This window comes from Hakea prostrata, chromosome 3 (assembly GCF_041222555.1).
Source record: "Hakea prostrata isolate BN-2017 chromosome 3, UWA_Hpros_2, whole genome shotgun sequence".
Lineage (NCBI taxonomy): Eukaryota > Viridiplantae > Streptophyta > Magnoliopsida > Proteales > Proteaceae > Hakea > Hakea prostrata.
The window spans coordinates 7,186,422-7,204,298 of NC_142602.1; the positions used below are offsets into that span (position 1 = coordinate 7,186,422).

At 39.2% G+C, this 17,877-nt stretch overlaps 2 protein-coding genes and 1 non-coding gene across 3 annotated transcripts; 2 read left to right on the forward strand and 1 right to left on the reverse strand.

The window, feature by feature from the left end:
* Positions 1 to 1,843: 1,843 nt before the first annotated feature.
* Positions 1,844 to 3,462, forward strand: LOC149020468 (formin-like protein 4). The gene is made up of 2 exons (XM_089148618.1): positions 1,844 to 2,113; positions 2,220 to 3,462. The coding sequence occupies exons 1-2, from the start codon at positions 1,920 to 1,922 to the stop codon at positions 3,460 to 3,462; spliced, it is 1,437 nt and encodes a 478-aa protein (XP_089004744.1). The 5' UTR covers positions 1,844 to 1,919.
* Positions 3,463 to 7,758: 4,296 nt separating this feature from the next.
* On the forward strand, positions 7,759 to 10,364 carry LOC149020469 (formin-like protein 4). Its single transcript, XM_089148619.1, has 2 exons — positions 7,759 to 8,609; positions 8,695 to 10,364. Exons 1-2 carry the CDS (start codon positions 7,759 to 7,761, stop codon positions 10,013 to 10,015), a joined length of 2,172 nt encoding a protein of 723 aa, XP_089004745.1. The 3' UTR covers positions 10,016 to 10,364.
* A 7,049-nt stretch (positions 10,365 to 17,413) lies between these two features.
* Positions 17,414 to 17,485, reverse strand: TRNAN-GUU (transfer RNA asparagine (anticodon GUU)). Its single transcript has one exon. It is a non-coding gene; the product is annotated as a tRNA-Asn (tRNA).
* Positions 17,486 to 17,877: the final 392 nt, after the last annotated feature.

Genomic DNA, 17,877 nt, shown 5'->3' on the forward strand with positions numbered 1-17,877 from the left:
AGAAAAAAAACTCAGTCTCACCCCCAACATGTGTTACTACTAATGCTCATATAGAGATATGTCTTAGAACTTTGCCTTGATTACTGAGAACGACTTCCTCAGCATTCTAAAGACAAACTTTGAGTGATTTTGATAGCAACAAATGCACGAAACAGATTAATTAGCTTTAATGTAAACATCTAGCACACCATGTAAAACCTCAACTGGCACCCAAAATTTAAGATCATCAAATAGACTCATAAAAAGCATTTTATACACTAGGTGCTTACTAGGAAGGAACCTTCCTTTACCATCATCAGTATTTCAGGAAGCAACAGAGATTTCATGGCATCTTTAACTTTTTTTTCACATTTTTTTCTAAAAGAACAGAGACAGCAAGCGCATAAAGCATAAGACCTCAAAAATGAAAAAAACAAATTTGTGCAGTTTATATGTCTACCGTGGAGTCCGGATCCTCACCCCATCGGGGGAGCACAGACTACTCCCGATGGCTTCCCAACCACACAAACACGTGGGGCCCACAGGTGAAAAATTGAAGTTAGTTAAATTTTTTTAAAAAATGTTTTTCATTTGTGGGCACCACATTTTTGTGTGGTTGGAAAGACATCTGAGAGTAGTCTGTGCTCCCCCGACGGGATGAGGATTTGGACAAGACAATACGGTGCACCAGTTTTTCGGAGGGGATAAAAAACTGATAATTGCCAAACAATTGACCATTTCCACCACCACATCATTATAATACCCTACGTAACCACCCAGCGGTGGCTCTTGCAGATGGTCCTTACCCACTCAATACCGAAGAGGCAGGCAGGAATGTGTTGTCATACAAGACAAGAAGCCAATAGAAACTTACTTTCAAACCCAATCAAGAATTTAAATGAATTTCTAAGATTTTTCAGAGCTGCTCCTCTCTTCTTTTCTTGAAGCTTACTTTAAAGATTTGTTCGATTCAATTCTTAGTTGAATTTAAATTCTGAACATTAAAGAATTAATTTCCACTGGTTACAATTTTAAATACTAATTATAAGAACTTGCAGGGGTTGAGGATTATAAAAGATGTAGACCCTTATTTTGAATGGTCATCTCTTATTTATTATATTTTTTGGGCCAAAAAATCCTCTTTTTATTTTACAGGGATACCCAATACTTCCAACATCTTTTTGTCCAAGAAATACTTCCAATATAATCTTAAGTTTTGATTTTTCCAATGAGATGATTTATCTTCGTTTCTTCCAAATTTGAAAGTACACGAAAAACATATATAAAAAACAATTAAAAAAAGCATGCATAAAATGCTTTCTCCTAAGGAAATTTCTCGGAGGAGGTCTCTACAAACAGTTGTGCGTAAAAGGAAGTATAATCTAATCAATGGATGGTTTATACATTACATGGAATTCAAACCAAGGAACCACGTTATCCATGCTATAATCTAATTTATGAGATAAACGATTCACCCAGTTTTAAAAAATTGGAGACAACTAAATTTGGATAAGAAAACTGAAACAGGATTGCTACACACGCAAGTTAGACCTAGATCTTCAAGTAAAAAATGTAGAAATATTATTTATAAAATCATTTTGGGGTGGCGGCTAAAGAACTAAACCAAGTTGAGTTGAGGCGAGCTTAGTTACCAAAATTTAATATTCGTTGAAGAGATTGCAGCAGAGCAAAGTCAAAGAAGACAAGATTTTGGTATGGTAAATCAGGAATCATACCTTCACCAGATGCCAAGACAATCTTGTGTAGCAATTATGATTGGATGATGATGAGGATTTCTCTATCATGATAATTACGAACCTGCGGTAGAAGATTAACTAGTCAACCCAGAAATCCAAATCTGTTTTATTAGCATCATTCATACAGACCTTCCCCTGTTGACAGAATTGTTCTCAAAGAGATTGATCTGGAACTGGGAAGTCATGGCTAAAGCCGAGAAACCATCCCCTCCAGGGCCTCCACCACCACCAAAAAATCCGCCTCCGCCACCACCACCGCCAATTCAGGTGAAAAAAGGTGCACAATCGCCGCTGAAGCCTTTCCACTGGGAAAAGGTGAAACCCATTAATATTCATTCCATGGTGTGGGACATGCTAAGCATCGACGGTTCATTCTGGTAAGTAAAACTCACATTTTTCTGAATAGCCTTCAATTCCATTATTTGATGACAACCAGTTTATCTTATCAAAATCACTGAATCGTATTTTAATTCCCTTTGGTAGTCTCGATGGTGATCTCATGGAAGCGTTGTTTAGTAATGCTGCAACCAATTCGCCACCCCATGGAAGAAGCAGAGAATCGTCTGATCGAATCTTCATTTTGGATCCCCGCAAATCTCAGAACATTGCGATAGTCCTCAGATCTCTTGCCATATCTCGTCAACAGATCTTAGATGCTCTGCTTGAGGGCCGTGGCCTTGACACTGAAAACCTCGAGAAACTTCACAAAGTCGCCCCCTCCAAAGAAGAAGAAACAAAAATTCTAGAATTTAATGGCGACAGAACAAAACTTGCAGATGCTGAATCTTTCCTCTTCAGTATTCTCGAAGCTGATCCCCATGCTTTCACCCTCCTTGGTGCTCTGTTATTCAGGTCGAACTACGACCGTGAAATCCAACAAGTCAAGGAATCTGTACATATCTTGGAATTGGCCTGCAACGAGCTCAAAAAACGTGGGATATTCGTGAAACTTCTTGAAGCGATCCTCAAGACTGGCAATCTTATGAATGCAGGAACTTCCAGAGGCAATGCTCTGGCATTCAATCTCAGGGCACTGCCGAAGCTCTCTGATGTTAAAAGCACCAACGGAAAAATAACACTTCTTCACTTTGTAATTGAAGAGGTAGCCCGGTACGAAGGGAAACACTTTCTAATGAAACACAACCATGACCTTGGTAAGATTGCCGCAGAGAACGAACAAAGGAGAATTGAGTATATAAAGCTAGGGTTACCGGTGGTCAGAGGACTTGGTGCTGAGTTCTCAAATGTGAAGAAGGCAGCCAGAATCGACTATGATGGCTTTGCTCAGGTATGCCCTACTCTGAGCGCTCGGGTGGCTGAGATTTCGCAGTTCTTGGGGCAACCCAGCATGATTGATCGAGGTGGGTTTGTGAGAGACATGAAAGGATTCTTAGAGGTAGCTAAGAAAGAGATCGAAGTCGTGGAAGAAGAGCAGACAAGGGTGCTGTTGCTTCTGAAGAGAACAAAGCTGTTTTATCAATCAGGGGCTTCTAAGTCTGAAGGAGCTTCACCCCTTGAGATATTTGGGATACTTAAAGACTTCTTGGATATGGTAGACCGCGCTTGCATTGACATCGGAAGGTATCTGCAGAAGATGGAAAATGTGGGATCAGCTTCACCAGCGAGAAGGGCTCCTGTTAGATTCCAAAACTTGCCGGAACATTTCTCTCTGGAAAAATCAAGCCCGGGAGCCTCACCTTCTCGCGAGTTGGACGGTGGTGGTTGACAACCCATAGGCAGGAGGCCCTGATCACTGTACTGTGTACATATGTATGTTAGAAATGTAGAACAAAGCCAACTGATTTTACAAAATCCCTAGTTTGGAAAATAAACAGACTTCAGGACAGCAGTCAGGGTCAGTTAGAATTGCATAAGCTGTCTTGCTAAGCAGAGCATGGTTGTGGACAGCAGAATCACGGAAACCAAGCTTACCCTTCTCTTTCTCTTTAGACATATAAAGAAATTCATTGATTAGACTAGAGATAGAGTTGATTAATGAATGAAAACAAGATTCACTTGAAGCAATTTGTATGTGTTTACTTTGGTTCTGCTAATTTGTTTGGAAATCCATGCATTAGGAGTTCTGGTTCTATCAATTACTTTGAAGTCCCAACCTCTAGGAAGGTTCTTAGTGAAATCAAGCCTGCACACCAGTGACTAGTTGAAGATCAGAATTAACCTTCATTCTCCCAAATATTCCATCCTCAAGGCTTATATTCAGGTATTATGGGCAACCTACATCAATCCCCTTCTATCACCTCTTTTTCTATTTTTCTTGAAATTAATTGAATTTTCAGAGTTCCGAAGACCCAAAAAATTTGAGGTTATATCGATGCCAATCTAACCGTTAAATCTATTCCAAATTTTAGGTACATCATCCCCCAACACTAGATACCTCCGGTCCCAAATTTGAATACATCTATAATAAAACTTTCATTTATATCCAAGCTGACACTGGCAAATCTCATAATGACATCTATGTCTAGGGCAATTTGAATAAAAGAATGGTTTCGCAGAGATCAAACAACAGAAGCAATGGTAACGTCGTCAATACACTTTGAATCTCTCCCATTTTACTTTGATTTCCCGCAACTATACAGAAAACTCCTTTACTTTTTCGTCTACTATCCAAATGATATGAAACAAGTTCGAAAGAGTAGAAACCATTACTGCCTAAACATCTACCTGATTTAAGAACTCCCTTTCAGAAGCCAGTCTCCTAAATGCCAAACACATTGCGACTACATGAACCTATGTTTTTCCAACTGTAATTGCATCAAGTCTGCACCTACTAGTTTGAGCCTCTACCAAACACCGTAATGAACTAATAAACCATACAACACAAGTTGAGATGATCTGGTAACTCGTTAAGAGGTTATATTTCGAAAGAAATAAAGCATCAAGAATCAGCACATGGGATTAGGGGAATATTGAAGTTCCAATGACAATTACTGAGATTCACCTTAATTCTACCGCTCTCTTCTTTCCCCTATTTTTCTGTTCCTCTCTTCTACATCTTCTTCCTCTCAATCCCTTTGATCTACTGTAAATCACATAACTCTACAAAATGAACAAGCTATGCCTATCACTTTACAATTAATCATTTGACTATACCAACTCTTCCAACTAATTAGGACCCAATACCCCATCCTTTGACTATAAAATGTTGACAACAGCTATAACTCTCCCCCCTCCCCCCCCCCCCCCCCCCCCACCCCCCCACCCACCCACCCAAAAAGAAATGTTCACAACAATGACAACAGGACTTCATAATGCCCTAAGTGCCTAACAATATGGTTGAACAACCGAAACAGTTCACACGACAATATATCCTGTTTGCCCTTCTTCCACTTTGATTTTAATTAATGAAAATGTAATATTAAGTTCAAGGTAATAGACAATTTCATCTGAAGAAAAATTACAATCAATGTTTCATTAATTAAAAAAAGAAAGAAAAAAATAAAAAAAATAGAAGAAGCTGTGACCATGAGGCTGCAAAATAGTAATCAGAGACTTCACCCACTAATGCCAATGAGGCCTCTACGTTGATGCAAGGACCATGGAAATTAGCAGCGTTCTTCTTGCTTTGAAAAAATTAATAATATATATATATATATATATATATATATATATATATATATATATATATATGGAAGAGAATTCCCCACGCTTTAATCGTGGGAGGGAGGAAGAAACCAGACCACAAGAAAAATGCTTACTGGACAATGAAAACACATTCCTCACCAAAAAAGACCCAGAATACATGAATGCAAAAACAATAAACTCATGATCTATACATGATATACCCTTTCCTCTCCCGCTATCAATCTTGAACTCCATGACCCCCTCCCTCCTCAAAAAGATCCTTTTATTCAACAGAGAAAAAGGCCATCACAAATTTTAGGGGAAAAGATTCTAAACAAAACACAGATGGAAGAAGGTGCTTGCAATCAGTGGAGATTTCCTTTGTTCTCCAAAAACATTACCATAACATCGTGTAAGAAATCAGAGGTACCCAAAACATAAAAATTCCCAATGTTAGGTATTCTAAGTGCATTTTCTCCCAACTCTAGTAGGCTCAAGTGCCCATCTAACCATCTAATTATTATCTCCATTCCTTTTGTTTTCTTGACCATATAACCATTTCACTATCATCACCTTCTTGCTTTTCTTAACCATTGGGGTTGAATGACAGTATTCCCTCCACCTTCTTACCTACCAAGTGTTCTTTTTTTTTTTTTTTTTTTTTGTGTCATGACCTACCAAGTCTTAGTAATTAAGAGAATATGGGTTAGCTAAATGGCCTAATTTGTAATAATAAATTCATACTCCATAATTCTATATTGATATTTGAAAGTCTCTCATTGCTATGGAAATTGAAAACCTCTCCCATTATTTTGGTGATGGAAATTGAACCCCTCCCATTGATATCCTTATTCAAAAAAAAAAAAAAAAAATTCAAAACTTTGTTAACAAGTAAATCAACGATAATTTAGTATTGATATAACCTTTTTCGTATTTAAAGAAAATTATATTTTAGTTACAAACATAGCTATCTATTTTTAATATTTTTTCCCCCTTCTTCTAAAATATCACATTGGAGGCAAAAGAAAAATGTCAATATTCATGATGAGAAGTTGGGGTCTAGATTTGTTAGATATTAATTCTTTATATACTAGCTTTTATTATTTATAATATATTATCTCGCCTTAGTCCAAAAAAAAAAATCAATGATTTTTTTGAACTAAAAATGAATTAGTACGAAAAATAAAAATTATCTTAAAAATAATATAAAAAGTGAACTCATAGTCTAATATGATCAAAATGACTGAAGGTCAAAGTCAAGACTTATAGTTATATCAATGTTAACGTGAAGATTAGAGTAAAAATCTAATACATGATCAGGGTCAAATTAACATTAAGACTAGAGCCAAAAATAGGGTCAAGATCGGGCCAAAATTAGGTGGATGCTTACTACATTAGTAATGAATATATAATTTATTTTTTACAAAACATAATCATGTTTTTAAAATTTGACAATTGTCAAATATTCACCAATGTGGATTATAATTAATTACTCTCCATATGGGTGGAGGGTCCAAACTCAAATCAGGGCCAAATCATGGGCCTAAATTAAGGCCAAAATTAGGGCCAATATCAGAGGCCAGAATCAGGGCCAGGATCAAGGTCAAAATCAGGGCCAGATCAAGGTCAAAATCATAGCCAGATCAAGGACAAAATCAGGACCAAGATCAAGGCCAAAATTAGGGTCGAGATCATGGTCAAAATTAGGGCCAAAATCAAGGACGAGCTGGACGGGCTAGAGAGTAATTCCAAGCCTACCCTTGGCCCTAGTTCAGGGCCAGAATATTTTGTCCCTAACCCGCCCTTAGGGCCAAAATCTTTAGCCCAAACCCTATTCGAGCTCAGGGAGGGTCAGGGCCACCAGGGCCAAACTTGCACCCCTAGTTTAAGCAGACCTTGCTTTAAATGAGTAGAACCGTTAAGCGAAACACCATGGGCCATCAGATTAAAATGAGATTTCAGATTTGACGTAAATGCGCATGACTCAAAGCAATTTCAATTTTAAGCTGGATTTTCACTGATTGTAGGATTATTTTTGACCGGTTCAAACCGATTGTTTTGAATATGGAATTAATGGATTCCCCAAAGAGTTCGGATAGATATTCGGAGTCGGAGTTATTACCTCCACCTGCACTCACTGACTTCTCCCCAACACCTGTCTCCCATTTCAAAAGTTTCAACTGAATTACCCAAACGGTCCCTGTTCTGGCAACCCATATTACTTTCGTCAAGAGGGTATTTGTGTCATTCAGACACCACAGCACAAGAAAAGAAGTTAAAAAAGCGCGGCAAGGATTATGATGAGAGCATGAAAATCGGAACGAACCTCCACTGTGGCACACTGTGCTTCCATGTTTGAAATTTTCATTGCCTAATTTTATGGAAAATCCAACTAATCCTCCTCTGTTTCTGTAAATTGTATCCCTCTCCTGCTCCAATGGCTGCGAAGGTGAAGCCACGTCTTCTTCCTTCAGTCTCGTTCATTATTCTCTCCCTGCTTCCACTCTTAATTTCTTCCGACTTGAATTCCCCTCAAAACATCGAAACATTCTACCCAGGTGGAATTCCAAAACCCAGTAATCCTGTGACCTCTTCTTCAAGTTCTTCCGCTCATGATAGAATCATTGTTGAGGCCGTCGGAATTACTGCTGCTACCACCCTCATTGTTTCCTTTATATTCTTCTTTTTCGTCCAGAAGTGTAGTAACGCACGTAATGGCACCAGGGTTGAAAGGAGGGTTGTTCACCGGGAACAAGCCATGTTACCTCACAACGGGTTCAACAGTATGGATAGAAATCTCAAGATTGTTGATGAGGATGGTTTAGATGGTGTCTATTGGAGGAAGCATGAGGGTCGATCATCAAATAGAAATTTCTCAAGAGCTGCGAATAATAGAGAAAGGGAAGATGAAGACGAAGAGGGAGAAGAGATGCGTTATCACGGAGGTCGAAGGAAATCTGGGTCAATTCAAGAATCCCACTTGCTTGGTGGAAGAAGTCCTCAACGAGATGCAGAACACGACGAGGAAGCACCGCCACCTCCACCTCCACCCCGTCCTCCGGTACATCCATTAAAGAAAAATCCACCGCCACCTCCGCGGTCGGCTCCGCCTCTACCACCTCATTCAAGGAATCCTTCAACTTTATTGAAACCTGGACATACTCCGCATAATAGCATGTCAGAGTTTACATCGACAGAGAAGCGCTTGAAGCCTTTGCACTGGGACAAGTTGAACACGGATTCGGATCATTCCATGGTGTGGGGCATGCTACAAAAAGGTTCATTCAGGTAAACCATAAAACAGCTTTATTTCTACGCTTTCTTATAAGCTTTTATTTTCCGAAGGGATTGATTTTTTATCCCCTTCCTGTAGATTCGACGGGAATCGCATGGAATCCTTGTTTAGTTATAATGCAAGCAATCCGAAACCCCTTGGAAGAAAAAGGGACTCACTGGACATGGATAGCTCCTCCCCTGCTCAGATCTTCATCTTGGAACCCCACAGATCTCAGAATATAGCGATAGTTCTTAAATCTCTTGCCATATCTCGTGAAGAGATTCACGATGCCCTCCTCGAGGGCCAAGGCCTTGATGCAGACACCCTTGAAAAACTTACTAAAATAGCACCTACCCAAGAAGAAGAAACCGAGATTCTTGCATTCAATGGCAATCTTACAAAACTTGCATTTGCTGAATCCTTCCTCTTCCAAATCCTTAAAGCCACACCCTCTGCTTTCACCCGTCTAAATGCCCTGCTATTCAGGTTGACCTACGATAATGATATCCTACAACTAAAAGAATCTCTACAAGCACTTGAATCGGCTTGCACGGAACTCAGAACTCGTGGGCTCTTCATGAAACTCCTTGAAGCGATCCTCAAGGCAGGCAATCGTATGAACGCAGGAACTGCCAGAGGCAACGCACAAGCATTCGATCTCACGGCACTGCGGAAGCTCTCCGATGTCAAGAGTACTGACGGAACGACTACGCTTCTTCACTTCGTCGTGGCAGAAGTGATACGAGCGGAAGGAAAACGCCGTGTGATCAACCGCAATCAAAGCTTTAATAGAAGTAACAGCCGAAGCAAAATTATCCGTGCTGACAGTGGCTTAAGCTCCCAGTCTGTCGCGGCGAAAGAAGAAAGAGAGGAGGAGTATATAAAGCTAGGGTCACCGGTGGTCGGAGGTCTCAGTGTTGAGTTCTTAAATGTGAAGAATTCAGCCAAAATAGACTACGATGGCTTCGCCAAAGCATGCCCATCTCTCAGAGCCCGCGTGGTTGAATTTAGGGAGTTTTTGAGACAGTTTAACCTGCAGGATGGCAGTGGGTTTGTAATCGAGATGAAAAGTTTCTTAGAGACGGCGGAAGATGAGCTCAAGCTTGTGGAAGAGGAGCAAATCAGGGTGATGGAGCTGGTGAAGAGAACAACACAGTTTTACCAATCAGGGCCCTTGAAGGCCGAAGGGGCTCCTCCACTTGAGATATTTGAGATAGTTAAAGATTTCTTGGATATGGTGGACCGAGCTTGCGCTGACATCGCTCGGAATCGGCAGAAGAAGAAGATGGCGACTGTGGGTTTAGCTCCACCGAAAAGCGCTCCAGTGAGGTTCCCAAATTTGCCGTCGCGTTTCTTATCAGAAAAATCAAGCTCAAGCAACTCATCTTCTAGCGAGTCGGACAGTGATAGTTCTTGAGGACGAGTGTGTAAAACCAAGTTCTAAGGTCCAATTGTTAACCCTAGAATGAGCTTGAAACGGCTAAAACTGGGTGGAATCTTGGCAAGAATAGTTAGATTCAGAATGCCAGAAATCTTGAAATGAAACAAGTAGGCTACCTTTCGATCAATTCCCGTCCCCTATTCACGAAGTTTTGAATCCTTGCTGAGGCTACCCTTGTGGAAAGTTCCATCAGTGTACAGTGTGTATATACACCAAAGGTGGAAAAATATAGGAAACCAAATCACAGTTTAAAGTGATTCTCAATTTTACCCCATAATGATTCATTTGTAATCTCCAGGATACATTTATCACTGTTACTGCCTTTTAATGAACTGCTAAGAAGTGTGATTTACCTTGCAGAGAAATAATTTTGTGTTCTTAACAAAAAAAGAAAAATATAGTTTTGTATCAACGTTCCCCTAAGACTCGTAAACTTTTTGAAATTTTATATAATTCATAAAATTCTATCCCAAAACAATGCATGTAAAATTTTACTTTTTGACACATACATCATTGTCTAATTACCAAATAGAACCATATTTGACAACCTGATTGTTATAAGCAGCATAAATAGATACAAGGAATGGCAAAGGCATGGCTACAGGTTTAAGCATGGATAAGCACACCTCGGCTAAGGTCCCACATTTATATATGAAGAAAACTCTCTTCCCCTGTTTGTTTCTGAATATGCTAGGCGGTTCCTCTATCCTCTTAATATCTCTCATTTTCTTCCCCTCCCACCTTGTTTTGGTCTCTGAAACTCATTCTTTCTCTTTTATTTTTATTTTTGTTCTTCATTTCCCTTACCCTTTTTTGCGTTTGTATGCTGGACATCTTGTCTGCCCTACTTTAATTAGTTGGACCCATGCAGCCAACGAACCCCTTTATGTTGAATAAAGGCTAGGTTTGTCGTAGTAATTGTTGAAGCTTTCCATGATGAGTTCGAAACCTAAATACCAACAACTGATCCAACTACACAGCAAATACAATGAATTCAAATCTGAACATAATTCTAGAAAGCGTGCAAGGAAATGATATGTGGGGGGGAGCATGTGTTGTAAGTTCTGATTGCATTGCCATTCCAGGAATGCAATCTATGGTCGAGATTCTAGTTGATCAAATGCGTTCTTTGTAAAAGCATACCACGTAGAACAGATCCATCAATAAGTAGACACTATTAATACGGGACATGACCTTTTACAGGTGATTGACTTTTACAGTATAACTAATTTGCTAATTTAGCAAAGTTGTGAGATGTCATTATCAATTGAAGTGTAAATAACTCCAGGATAATAAGCTTTGGCTGTTCGGTGAAAACAGCAAATGACTTTGTGTTCATAGATCCCTCAAGTTTTATAGATATAAGAAAGTAAACTTAAGAGTACCAATCAATACATGAAAAACTTTCTTTCTTTCTTTTTGGATAAAATCTTAAAAGCTTTATTATGTCTAATAATCATATGTATACATGCTCAAAGAGACTGGTAACGCTTAGATTGAGAGTGAAAAGAAATGGGCTCATCCACTATCAGTAGCATCCTAAATACTGAGCTACAGCTAGGAATAAAAATGGATCTAAGATGCCAAAGAGAGAAAAATACAATAGCCCTAATATTCATGTTGGTTTCATAATTCCATGCAGAAAATATTTGTTATCATTTCATATTTCAACGGGGGGTTTTACAGCAACATTCTCCCAAGACACAGAAAGCTAGATTATACCCAAGACACAAAAATACACTGCAGTAGTGCAATAACATCCATATGCTTAATTCTAGGAAAAAGTAATACCACTCAACTGATTATATCTAATAATCACCAGAAATAATTTCTACTAGTATGAGATTTGATGCTTCCTTTAATCATATATCAGGATTTTTTTCTTTTTCCTCACCCCCCCCCCCCCAAACCACAAAAAAAAAAACCATTATACCTTGCATCTACAAAGCTATGAAGTTTGAAGCAGTAGAAATCAGCACAGCAGAATATTTAGCTAAATAATTAGAAAAATATCAAGATAACTAATTATGTCAATTCAAAACAAACCTGAATCGCCCAAACATTATATTTTCCAGTAACATAAGCATAGAGGCTGGAAAAGGCCAGATGATCCAAGCACTCTAGAGGTCTTGAGCCCTTTGAGCACCATCAATCCTCCTTTGTCTCTCTACAACAATTTTTTGTGCTTTAGTGGAAAATGAAGATAGGATTAAGTATTAACCTTGGAGAAAGGAAGGATGAAGATAATACCATAAAAAAGGCAGGTATGCATACCTTATTAGCAGAGTCATCTTTCCCTTCTACTACTGCTAATTTTACAGAATTGACCACAATTGTTTTTGTGCTTTCATGATAGTAGATACCAAGAATTTCCAATCATCACACAACTTTTGCAGCTTCTACAAGAGCTTTCATAACCTTAATGGAAAAAATGGCTTTAAAGAATCACTGGAAATTACTAAAATCAGGCAGAATATTTTCTCAAAAACCATAAGGGGAAAAAAAAAGGGATTGTCTAGGCTTTCTCTCTAGTGGCAGACAAAGAGAAAATAAGTGAAATCCATGTAAAAGAAAACCAAGAAATTTGCATGGTCATGATTCTTTTATCAGCTTAAACCTAATATTAGTCACCAACACAGAATGATTTGGGTGCATTTAAAGGTCTGAAAGGACTAAAGAAGCTTGAGAGGAGTAAAAATATGACATTTTGGAAAAGAAAAAAAACAAAACACAGAACTTAAGCACTTAAGATATAAACCTCAATAGAGTTAAGAATCACAAGGAAAAGTCCGAACCAACTAATGAAGTACAGAACACATAAGAAGGGCAATTTGCACCCAATGCACATGACTATCTCAAGCATGGGGGCTGACAAATTCACTGTATGAATGTCAGAAAGAGAAGAATCGAAGTCCAGGAGTAAAAAAATATAATTCAATAAAGTGAACAACAATACGATTTTAGACTACCAAATAGATATTTAATCAAACATCAGAGGTTCTATATCTTTGTCTCTTTTGCAAGTAATGTTACCTGCTTCTAGGCAGAAACAACGACAGGTTGAGAAAACTAACTGGAACATGCAAATCATCCAGCAATAACTTGAACATGAATGAAACAGTCTAGCCAAGCTACTAACAGAAGGAAAGGAATGAGCAATGAATTGATGCTTTCATGAATGTATAAAATGAAACTCCACAGCATTTAATGTAAAAGAATGTGTTAGACCACCAATCTTACGCAAAACAAGTGCATTCTTTCTTGATCTCAATAAGTAGAGTACAGAAGGAAGCTCTCCATCTAATTTATGAAGGTGGGAATAGGATTGTATATTGTTGGGATCATTTTGACATCACTGGAAAGCAGTTCTTTTGTTTCATAATATGTATCATTTGTATCCTTTGCTTGTATGAACATCACTTCGGCCATGGGAACAATTCCAACAGCTGCAAAAACAAACTCAACCTTGTCTGAACTTAATCAGGTCAGTTACTGCTTTAACTGATATATGAAATAAACTAAAAGGTCATTCAAATGAAATAGCACAAACAAAGATTTCAAAAACTTGCTGATAGAATACCATCAAATTAATATTAAAATCCCTATATTTGAGTGAGCTTTCAAAGCCATCAAAGCCTGAAAAAAACGAAATAATTAAATACCTATTGCCAATCAAATATGTATATACCTCTTGAATCTTCCAATGCCATAACTGTCTTTACTAGAATGTCCATTTACTCTTAATAATCACACTGAAATAATTAAAGATATTATAAATAATGGGTTTGAATGTGTGCGCGCACACACTTACTGACCTCCCTTTATGGGGTATTTTCAATTCAGTAATCAATAGAAAGGTTAAACTATGATGACTAGAGATATTGTTGAAATAATAAATAATGGAATGGTTACCGCCAATACTTTTTTTTTTTTGGATGAATAAAGAAATACATTAAAGACAACGACGCCAAGAATACAAGGGGGGGGGGAGGAAACAAAACGTTTCAAGCAGAGGCCTAAAGGAGTAGGTGAGACTCCAGGAACTAACAACTATCCTATTCCTGGGGGAGTCAGTCACCAGGGGATGGGGAACACAAAACTGATGCCAATCATGTTATGGCCAATACTTATTGGATGCCAATCAGGGAGGTTCCCAAAAATATTACCATCAAATTCACTTTTAAAACACTTCAATTCTAAGCCAAAAAAGGATAGGTAGTACATATCAATTGACTTTCAGTTATTTATCACAGTGCAAAGAGCCTACCCAGTAAATAGTGGCTTTGTAGATCCAAATTGCCGGTTTCTGTTACGACAGTCAGCTGACAATCATTTCCCCTTCACTCCTCATGATAGAGGAGATACATGTTTTTGTTCTAGAGTCAACACTAAATGGCAAACTTCTTTTTTCCAGCCAAATCAAGAAAGCCCTGATCCCCTGATTTAACCTATTATCCCCCCCAGTGCCTGAGGAGGCAAAAAAAAAAAAAAAAACAGTAGTCTTGAGCCATCTGCTCCATAAGAAACATCAGTATTCTTGAAAAGACTAAACAGACAAGGAAATGCCAAAAATGAAAGGTCCCATGATGATCCATTAAAAGCTTAAGCCAGAAAAGAAGAACCACTTACTTGCTCTCAGTGACTTGCAGGAAATGGAAAACCCTCTTGCCCTTCCAAGGTATACGATATGCATCAACGAGAGTGGCTGCACAAGCTCCCAAAAAAGCAGCAAAGAACCCATCAGCAATAAAGCTTGCTGAAAGTAGAGAGGAGTGCAAATCAGCAACAAATGAACTAAGTGTAGGCCAGAACCAACAAGTATTACACCAAACAACTGAGTATGGTAACTGTAAAGGATGGAGAGAAGAAATGACTAGTCATTACACATGTATCATGTTGATCACTAGAGAGATTTCACAACTAAACCTTCGATGCTTTGAAATTCTCTACATTAGCCATGGAAGATTACATCTGTATATAGTTTTTAGACATCCAAATGGATATTTAATTTACCATCCAAAGGACTTCTTTTTCTCTTCTAAACGTTCCATTTGCTGTTTTGAGAAGGAGGGACAGGTTCACAAATTTCATTGGGACATACATATCATCCAGCATGAACTTGAACATGATTAGCATCATCTATATGCCAAGCTACTACAAAGGGAAGGAAAAATCCCTAGCATTAGAATACAATAATGAACTATGACTATGCCAAGCAAATGCATCCATATTTTAACTCATAAGTACATAAGGATTAAACCACACAAAAAGAAGAAGTGAAGTATGTAAGGAAGCTCTCTGCATTCAGGTTCTGGAAGTGAATCATATATCATTGGGTTCATTCATTTTATAACCAGAAACAGGCTCTTTTGTTACATAACTTGTTCGCATCCTTCGGTTTTTGAACATCATATTGCCAATGGAAATGATGTAAACAGCTCCAAGTAATGTATTAAAAAAAAAAGAAGTTAATTCAAATAGCTGAGACGATTTCAGACGCCTGGAAATAGGATACTCACAAAATTACCATTTGACAGCTCTGCCCTTTTGAGTACTCCATCTATTAAGACATTATAATGACAAGTTTACATGCACATTTATGTAAGTATACTCAACAACCTCTCTTTATGGGCATACCTATTCAAAACTCAATAGAGGAATACCTTTAAGAAGAGTACACAGTGATGATCAAAAATATATTTTAAAAATGCTTACATTTTGAAGTAAACACATATTGGAAAACAATCTCTACGGTTGCTCAATGTATTGCCTTCAAATTCACTTTAAAAAAACACTTCCCCTGCTGAGCCAAAATATAAATAAGGAGTATATCTGCCATTGAAGGACTTCCTATCATTTATTATAGTGGAAAAACCTACCCTAGGTCATTGTGACTCATAGATCCAACCTACCCACTTCAGCTAGAAATTTCAGTCAAAGGCATCTCCTTTGTTTCTCATTCAAAAGAATTCCTATCTTTTCTTCTAAAGCAAAGATCAAAGAAAGTACTTCTCTCTTTGTCTAGGCAACACAATACCCTCAGACCCTGAATCCATACCAAACTACCTCCAATTCCCTGTATGTTCGATAGAGCCAAAGATTCCCCCCACCTTAGCCGTTGGAATGCCTCAACCGGAAGGTGGATGGCCGGAGCGGGGGATGGGAGGAGCGCTGCAGCCAAGCAGCGCTATTCCGCGCTTCAGCAATATTGGATGCGCAACGTGAAAGTGCAATGCCCTTTTGTGCCAGCGCACCTCTCCTAACTATTGCCCATTTATTCCGGAATAATCTTTTTAGGAGGGACAATTCTACATATTTCTGCCAAATCCTTCTATTATTAAGTACGGCTGGTACCATTTCGATGCGTCTCCTAGACCAGCAGAATTAGATGAACGAGCTAAAAGACCGATTGCAAGCCCTACACTAGTAGAGAGGTCTAATAATAAACAGTGACACCCTGCAAGAACCAAACCTGACAGCGAGAGGAGAGGAGACATTCAATAAGTCAGTTAGCCCTGAACAAGGAATGAGAGAGTGAGAATTGAAAGCCCATTAAGAAAGGCTTTCCTAGGCAGTTTTGGATAACTACGCGTAGCCTACTCATCCGGCTCCCAACAGATGAGACCGTCCTTCTATGTCATCCGGAAGCTATTCCGAATCCTTCACACAAGAGGAAGCCCTGGTTCGACTAGCTTTATTTCCTTGCTTTGATTCACTTATTCCCTTTCTTTGAGGGCATTCCACGGCAGCAGATTTGCCACATCTAACCTCTTTCGTTGAGACGTTGGTCCCTGTTCTCGATTCAGCTTCAACTACGGAGGATCGGTCTTGCTGTTCCCAACCTGGAATCGATTCTGACTTCTACTACAATAATTATTATAACCACAACTTGTCTTGTAAGGCCAACAACGCAAGCTAATCTTGGGGTCTAACGAGGAAATCGTTAGATTGACTCGAAGAGGGCAATTGAGCAGGCCAGTGAACGGGGTTGTCGGTCCAATGAGGAGTGGGCCTAAGCGAAGCGTGGCTTGCTTGTTAGAAAGTGAGTTTACTTACTTAGCTTGCCAGTCCCATAAGGCAGGCAATTTAGTTTACTGTTTGCCAGCGAGAGTAGCTGACTTTAGGGTGCTAGTTCCCTTGAAAAGAACCTTACACTCCGGCTTTCTTCGCTGCCCCTATTTTTATAATAAAGCAGGTTAGGGCTTTTCTTCGCTCCCTAAGAATTGAACGAACCAAGTTCACCTATACGAGAGCTTGTGCCGGTTTGGAACACAACAAGAAACTTCCCACTTTTGATGTCCCACGATTCTGCTAGTTTAGAAAGATAGGAGAAGGACAGGGGTCGCTAGGTCAGAAAAGCGATAACTAGAAATTCTCCCCAAGTAGGATTTGAACCTATGACCGGTCGGTTAACAGCCGACCGCTCTACCACCGAGCCATCGAGGAAGAACTCCCTTAAGGAAGCCGACTCTCGTTCTTTGGACCAACCTATGACCGAAAAAAATGGGTTCGTCACTCTTTTTCACATACACGGGAGAAAAGGTGACGATAGCAAGCCCCTCCCCGGCCGAGGAGCCTCCAGGACAAGGGGGGCGGCGGTCAACCATCCACTCTCGGGATTCATATTGATCAATCGATCTCCGCGTCCCCGGTTCGCTAAGTAGACTCACTCTACCGAGGGGCAACAAAGGCTGGAACTATTCCCGCCAAAAACAAGGGACCTACTTCTCATCCTAGGAGTTAGCGGGTATGAGAGAGTCCCCTCTCTGTCCGTCTCTCCGAGTTTCAACTATTAAGTGTTGTAGCACTTCTGCTATTCAATCATAGAATCGATTCCG

Bases quoted from the DNA above. Each gene is read 5' to 3' on its own strand.
- LOC149020468 (XM_089148618.1), top strand. From the start codon at position 1,920: ATGGCTAAAGCCGAGAAACCATCCCCTCCAGGGCCTCCACCACCACCA. The intron at 2,114-2,219 runs GTAAGTAAAACT...TCCCTTTGGTAG, and splicing joins AGCATCGACGGTTCATTCTG to TCTCGATGGTGATCTCATGG.
- LOC149020469 (XM_089148619.1), top strand. From the start codon at position 7,759: ATGGCTGCGAAGGTGAAGCCACGTCTTCTTCCTTCAGTCTCGTTCATT. The intron at 8,610-8,694 runs GTAAACCATAAA...CCCTTCCTGTAG, and splicing joins CTACAAAAAGGTTCATTCAG to ATTCGACGGGAATCGCATGG.